Raw genomic sequence first — 8,085 nt, forward strand, 5'->3', positions numbered from 1 at the left:
CTATTTTAACATCAACCGATCATGACAGTCATCTGTCAAAATTCACGTGTCAAACACTGTCTTATCTTAATTTCCCGATCGATAAATACCACACCTAAATGGCGTTCCTTCCAATTTCATCGACTTGTCTAAAACCACGAAGCATCCGCTTAATATCGAAATCCGCGAAACTACATCTCTATAAGTAGACACGACTACTGTTACGTGTCCAATCGAGTTATACAAAGACTCTTTAACCATAACGATAATTCTAAATTATCTCCTTCACTTTCGTCTAGTAACGACGGCTACATCAAAGTTAGATTGCACCTAATCTCGATTAGGCAACCTCCTAACAGACTACCCGACTAGCGCTGTTCTTCCAACTGTTCCATATCTGTGTCTGAGCATTTTGACAAAAAGACTCGGAATGACAGACGAAACATCCGACCGTGTGTTAGAACAAACGTTACTGCTTCGCACAAAGACTATTGCGATAAAAAGAAACACGTAACAACTCTAGACTCGTGGCTGCATTTAGACAGCGAAGGAAGCGTTAATAGCCGAATCCACGCGGTGGATGCGACAATTGTTATCCTCGAAGAACACAAAGAGTTTAATGGCGCGAGTAATAATTTTGCGGCGCGTGTACGACCAGTCGAATAACTCTCGTACCGCGAGCCTCTATTTCGGATTCGTTGTCCCTCCGTGAGCTTTTCTTGCCTCGCGGTTTCCTTGCGTTCTGTACACTCTCTAACCAGAGGCACACTTTGGCAATCCCTGTTCTAATATCGTTGCACGTGAAACACAGCTAGTGGTAGATGGATGTGGCTATTTTCTCGGAATTCGCCGGCTCCAAGCACAACCGCGAGCATTGTGCTCGTTGAAACAATGTAACGTTGACAGCCACGTTTTATTTTGGGAGATAGTTAGCCCAACTATACTTCGCGACGCTCTAACACGGCATTCTATGTTGGTTCTCTGCTCGTGGGATCGCTGTCTAGACTATGTTTCGTGGTATTTATGGAACCTACCGAGTCACTCGTACATCTCATACAGATAGTTAATACATCAGTGACTAATACATCAAAATATCGGAGAACGGAAGATCATCGTACGTCAAAGGATGGCCTAGAGCTAGGAAGCTTCGTACAAATCCGAGGGATCAATCCCGAGTGACTCTACTATAAAAATACAGGTTACGATTTTAATTAAGGACTCGATGAAAGATTTATCCCTGTTCCATCGACGACCCTCTGGCTCCCCGGTTTAGCTGTTTATGCAAACCAGAGACCTCACCCTTTGATGTCTATGCGAGGGCTGACTCGCGTTGCACGTTTTCAGTCCGCGTATATATACTTTCGATCACGAGCACTAGAGCCTGCCTGTGAAGATGAGAAAATTGAAAACGAAGCTTCTCTCGACAATCCGGAAACCTGAAGAGCTTAACTTGCCTGCCTGAACATCTGTCAGCCCTGATAAGCGCTTCATGGGGACGCGTGTTTCGGTCTCATGCAAAAGGAATCATTCTCCCCGAGGACACCAGTATAACCTAGTCCAGTCACGTTCCAGCCCAAGACGACTTTGTTTCCCAGGGATCGTTTCTCACCCCCCTTGAACGAAGAGGTCTGGACGCCTCCAACAGGCGCGACAGAGGATCAGAGCAGAGGGCCCCGTCAAGTGGTCGACCGTGGAGGAGAGCAAGACGAATCCGTTCAGGGATTTTTCGAGAGGGTCGCGCCAGGACACGGGCTACGACGATGTGGCAGGAAAAGAGCCGGAGGTAAATGGAAACTCGAGGACGAAGGGCAGCGGCGAAGGGGGAAACGTTGGGAACACAAGCTGAGCCAAGGGAGGGTCACTGGGTCAGATGAGTTGCATGCTCCCTCTCTGTCTCTGCCACCCTTCTTCGTTTCTCGATTCTCTCCCTCGCGTTAGTCGATTCTCTCTCTTTCCCCTTCGATCTGTCACTCTCTCTGACCGATCTCCTTCTCTTTCGCCGGGAACACATGGCCCTGCGTGTGCACACGGCTGTCTGGCAGCCGCTGAACACGCTCAGGCCACACGCACACAGAAACCCCCGTGATGTTATCGTTTACGTATTGCACAGATTACGCTGAACAGCGTGTTGCATGAGTATTGGACAGCGGTTGGAATTATCATTGAGACGATCCAAAGATCACGAACTAGATGGAATCAATTCGGAGCACAAGATACCAATGAGCGGGCAAATCTAAGGATACCCAATTCATGGATTTAGGACATTGCCTAGCGAAATGTTTAATGAAAGAGGAACTGGGGTGATGGAGGCAGCTAGTACACGCCGTCGCCGGTGCACCGGTATCGTTCTCGCGACATGGTCACGTGCTCGTGCGTCTCACTCACCTGCCAAGCGTGCTCATATCATCCTGCTCGCGCGCTGGTAGCCTCGACTACCCCCGTTCGACGTCTTCGTGGCACTTGTCACGCAAATTACGAGATATACTTTCACACCCCCGCACAGAACCGACACTTGAACGCGAACGAACGATCCGAGGCTGTGGGCTGCGAGCGTGTCGGTTTGCCGCGCGGATCGACCGAGCCTGGGTCAACGTAGCACTCGATGAAGGCGAAATCGGTTGGACGATGCCTTTTTCACTCGTGCTTGATATACACCCGGAAACGACGGTGGGTCTTGGCACGCGGAACTTCACAGGCTTTGAAGAATCGTGTGTACACCGATTGGTCCCACACCGTTTACGTCATGGTTCCGTCGCAACGTGACCACCGATCTATCTCTCCACTCACAGGAAGACAGGAAGATCGATGTAGCTGGAGGGAGCGCGCGCGCGCGCACATATATACGCACGGCTGGAAATCCAGTTGGTCCGCGTGTAGCCCCTGATCTCTCGTTGAACAAGACGAGAAGCAAGAGGTAGAAGAAGACGTAGAAGAAGAAGACGAAGAAGAAGGAGAACGATGATCGTCGCGGATCGAACGAGTATATGATCGACACCGACGCTCCGTTTCGCGCTTTCGACACTATCGCGGACGCCTGCAACGCGCGAGAACGCGCCGCTCTGGAACGCGTCGACGACGACGACGTGGACGACGGTGAGCAGCGGCAGCAGTAGCAGCAGTAGCAGTAGCGGTAGCGGTAGCAGCAGTAGGCCGCGAGGGCGAGCGATCGGTAGCCGCGAGCGAGAGAGTGAGAGAGGAGACACGAGAGTCAGTGGTGGAAGAACCCCCCCTCGAGCAGCGGGCATACAATGGGAATAATCACCGCGTCTCGGAGCGTCGGCTGACTGACTGAAGCCCCCGAGGACCGAACGGGATGAGATTCGGAGGCGCTGCCTGGTGGCGGCCGGCGCGGCGCGCCGCACCACTCCGCGCCGCTTCGGCGCCCGCGCTGTGCCACTCTCGTTCCCCGCTACTGTTCTCGCTGTGTTCGTCTTTTCTCTCGGTCTCCCGCGCTCGCTCCCTCTTCCTTTTGCTTTTGTTACCCGCCTCACTTCCTCTTCGTCGATCTCGTTCGCCCACCGCCACAGCTACCCCCACCTTCTTCGATACCGCTACGTTCGCTCTACGACGTGTATCATGGTGTCTTCGTCTTTTTCACGGCACGCTTGCGGCATCGTACTCTCTCTAGCCGGGTTTCCCTCTCTCTGTCACACCGCAGGTCATTCGTTCCGCGTCGCGGTTGTTCGGCAGTGATCGGTCCGGCGCGCGGCCGCGGCAGCGGCGGGTTCTCTCGACAGCCACGCCCCTTTTCGGGCGTACGGCCCGCCCTCTTTCTCCGACACCCACGCGAACGCGCGCGCTCAGCCCGACACTACCACCGCCACGACCCGTTATCGTCGTCCTCGTTCGCGTCCTCGTCCTCGTCCTCGTCTACGCCTTCGTCTCTGGCTTCTCTGCTCTCTGCTGCTGTCGTTGACATACACTTCGTCGTTGTCGTCTTCGTGTTGCGCTGCTGCCCGTTGTCGCCGCATTTTCGCGAGATTCTCTGTTCACCTGTGCACGTTCGCTGATATTCCTTTTACGAATCGCTGCCCCCCCACCCCCCCCCCCCCCCCCCCCCCCCCATAGGCCGCGTAACGAGCTCCCCCACCCCCTGCCGACCCTTCCTGAGGACACGAGTCGCGGTGGTCGAGCTGGGCGTAGTAGTTGCACCGTGGATGGGCAGCGTGCGCTATCGTGTTCGACGTTGTTCCGTCTCCCTCCCCTCATTTTTTTCTGTTTCCTTTTCTGTCTCGTTCCTGCTCGCCAGTTTCGCGGAGGATGAAAGGGACTAGTAAAAAGAGCGAAAGACGTGCGTCACGTGGCACGTGAGGACGGTGAACATCGGGAGAGGTTTGCATGCCGTTTGATGGACCTTGCGACAGTGCTGGTTCTTCCTCATGGATACTTTACTATGCGATATTCGGAAGATGAGTCAAGGAAGAAGTGTTGGACCAATTGATTATATCCTGATGGACTCATCCTAGATAATGCAATAATTAAAGATATGATTCACGTATTTTCCCTGCTGACTGAAATGTCAGCGTGTCTGTGAAGGCTTTGAGGGATTAGACGAGTGGCTACTTTACTTAGATCGCCAGCACGTCGTCTTCCGTTCTAAACAGAGTTCAGAGGGAGAACAGAGTTCTAAATGCAATTCTGAGGTTGGTTATTTGGTAATTTTTTCCAATAGTTAGTTTTTTCGGTGGGTTTGATAACTGTATAGTTGGGTTTTGAATGCTCTTTGTTGAAAATATGGAATGAGACAGGATGATTATGAAGAAAGTTCTTTAATGAACAGCTTATAGTCGATTGTGTATTCAAGACATTAAGCAGTCCATAATTTAAATAAATCGACGATGCAAAATAAACTAACTTAAGATATTTAAAAATTGTAGGAAATTCTACATATCCATTATCGCAAAATTAACGGTAATTCATATTCTACGATAATAAATATAAATTTAAAAATCCATCTGATATTCCTAAAATAAACAAATTGGTACTACGATCTTCTTAAAAAGTATGTAATTTCTACTGTTTCGGGTTTTAACACCCAATTCTGAACCCTACATTTAACGAAGACTATCCTCAAACCCCACAAAATTCGAAGTCTTCAAACGTAACCTAACCCCACCGCGAACCACTCCGATTCGCCGGGAATCCCCTGTTGGACGTTGCGGAACAGGTATCAGTCGGGACCCCTTCGATTTTCCGGGGCGGTGAATGGAACAGCCCGCTGCCAGCGATTCGACTGGCGCTCGGGTCCCGTCGGATCAGGTGCGGCGACGGCGGCGCTGCGCATTGTCTATTGTTTCGAACGGAGGCGGCGGTCGCGGCACAACCCCCGGCCGCCGGCGACGGCCCTACGACGGAGCTGTGGAGGTGGCGGTAGCCGACCAATCAGAGGCCAGGCACACCCGCGCAAATCACAATGCTTATTGTTGTCGCCGTACTGTCCGCCCACATCCCTGAATCGTATCTTCCACCTCCGCTCGGCGCTGGCTCCTGCAGCTCGGTCAGGTAGAAGTCTCTGCAGGTGTGCACTTGCGCCATCGCTCGGCCCTGTGAGTTCTTGGTAGCCCCGTATTGCGATTTCGTAGCAGCATTGAGTTATTTATGATGAAGAGATAGTAGGTAAAAGTTATGAAAGAAGCTAATTTGAGGGGATATAGATAATTGGATGACTCAGAATGGTTTTTGGTTTTTAGTTGTGAGATGGCGGGGCTGATTATGAATTGATCAGACGTTTTTCTTGAGTTGTACCTTAAGGAATGCTTAAAGTATTTGTAATAATTGTTGGAACAGGACCTTTTTACGATTTTAAATATACACGTGGAAAATGTTCAAACTTTTCAACGAACGATTGTTCAACGAGTTGTAACTTGATATAAATTGATAGTCGATTTTCAAGGATAAGTACATTAATTCTAAATATTCAAGTTTTGCAACTTGATTCTAGTTTAATCTTTAAATCATCCAAACTGTCGAAGTGGTATCAATTTTCAAATCCCCCACATAATACATAGAATTATTGCATAACGGTACAGTTGGTACATGTCAAATCGATACTCCACGAAGGATCAATTTCATTGCTGTTTTATGATTTAATATCTTTGAATTTCATTATACACGTTTCTCTATTATTTCATGTACATCAACAGGATGAAGCTGTTCAAGCATTTGCACAATAAATTCGAACGGCTTCTTATTTCACGTCATCGTTACAAAAGTATCAACAAAACAGCTAAATACTTAGATTGGAATCCAAAATCAGTCTCAGTATGGTCATACAACGATATGGAATCAATACCTCAGCCTCTGTTCATTTGCTCAACAGTTTACTGTATCAGAAACCTATACTATCCGTGGAAACCCAGAGAATCGACCTATCCAAGCATCCAAAAGCACCTAGAAACCTTTCAGCACCACACGATCTCACGTACTCGATAATATAACGCTCAGAAAGCACTACAAAACCGAAAATCTCATTAATCATGGACACCCAGAGACGTGAAAACCACACGCTAACCGGGCCAAAAAGTAGACAGGAGAAAAATCTGCGTTCCCCAACGTCTATCCGTCCAAAATCCACGATTCAAACGCGGCCACGGAGTCTGCCAGCTCAAAGCCTACGTGCGTCAGAGCAAGCGAACGGGCGAGGGTTCCTTGGTTCTCGCCGCTCAGTTTCAGCCGAGTCGCGTTCGATCCCCACCTCCACCCTCTGGTTGCATTTGCCTTCGTCGTGGCCGTGTCAGATAGAATATCCTGTCTCGTCTCCATCGCGCACGCACAGGTACACCGTGTATGTAACGGCTTGCATGTAGAGGTCGTGGCGCTCAACCCTCCCCCTGGCCACCCTCGCTGTTCCTACCACGGCGAGAGGAATGGACGAGAATGGCGTCGGCGCGCATCCCTTTCATGTCCTCCGCAAAACCCATTCCCCCTCTTCTCTTGGCTGCTGCTCGTCCTCCGCACCAATGCACCCTTGACTTGCGCCCCTTACCATCCCCACCGGCGCGCTAAACAGAACAGACACGTACACACGCGTGCTTGTATACATTACCGGTCGCGTGTGTGTACATTTGCACAAGCGCTCGATCGTACACGTGTACCAAGCAACGAGGTATGCACGTCCACTTCGCGGATGCACCCTTTTTATCGACGGCCACAAAACGCGGCGATGCGCTTTTTCTTGTGCCACTAGGCGCACGCCACTTTCCAAAAAATGCGCTCCTCGAACCGCAGTTTTGCGAAGATTATTCCGATTCAGGGAACGATGAACGCCGCACTCCAGACCTCTATATACATGCGTCCCACGGTGAAAGAGGATTCGCTGCTTCGAGATCTTCCCGCGTGGACACGAAGGCTTAATCGATGAATGAGCCATGGGTCATCAGGTCTTTAATTAGCATATTCGAGGCTGATCAGTTTTTATATTTTTCTAACGTAGGAAGTGTTCCTAAGAAAGTGTTCTTTCCATGTTCTTGGGCCGATGTAGACTGGAAAACGGGATTTGAAATAACGCGAATTCACGTCGGTTCGGTGGGTCAATTTGGGAAAATTAGTCATACTTTTATGAAGATTTGTTAAATTTTACTAGGCTTGCAAAAAATTGTTTCTCAAAATTACACAAAATTACGTTGACAGCGAGCGGAAACAAAATTTGAAATATCTTGCATTTACGCGCAGTTAGCTGCCTCGAGTGTATTAACTCCGAACTCGATGGCATTTTTAATCGTTCAGCTGTCGAAACTTTTTCAGCTTTTCTAACATTGAAAGTTCGCAACACTTTATCAGGTTTGTAAAAAATTATTTTTCAAAACTGCGGTAGGAAAAAATTGCATTTACCACTTTTTAATGCGACGTTAAATTCATCCACAAAAATAAGATTTCGAATAAAATTGAAGAAAAAGGTGAGTTTGATTAACCTTCTCGAAATGCGCTCGAAGGACTAGACTATAAGGACAAATATAATTTAAACTGTCCATATGTCAACTTCATTAAAAATGCATTTAATTTTAATCGTCAATTGAGAAGGACGAGTGAATGCTGAAGGACGATTTCGTGATAGTGTCAGAGAGTCTCGAAGACGTTAGTTTAGTTGTTAGCGGACATGCACCGCGT

The 8,085-nt window shown here is 48.9% G+C and overlaps 1 protein-coding gene across 1 annotated transcript in view; it reads right to left on the reverse strand.

The window, feature by feature from the left end:
• Positions 1–3,067, reverse strand: part of Sox102F (transcription factor Sox102F) — a 132,018-nt gene extending 128,951 nt beyond the window's left edge. The window contains exon 1 of the mRNA XM_017910675.1: positions 2,365–3,067. Coding sequence (XP_017766164.1) covers positions 2,365–2,381 — 17 coding nt within the window. The 5' untranslated portion in view covers positions 2,382–3,067. The remainder of the gene's footprint in view (positions 1–2,364) is intronic.
• Positions 3,068–8,085: the final 5,018 nt, after the last annotated feature.

The sequence above is a fragment of the Eufriesea mexicana genome, unplaced genomic scaffold, assembly GCF_001483705.2.
Source record: "Eufriesea mexicana isolate 0111107269 unplaced genomic scaffold, ASM148370v2 scaffold76, whole genome shotgun sequence".
Taxonomy (NCBI): Eukaryota; Metazoa; Arthropoda; class Insecta; order Hymenoptera; family Apidae; genus Eufriesea; species Eufriesea mexicana.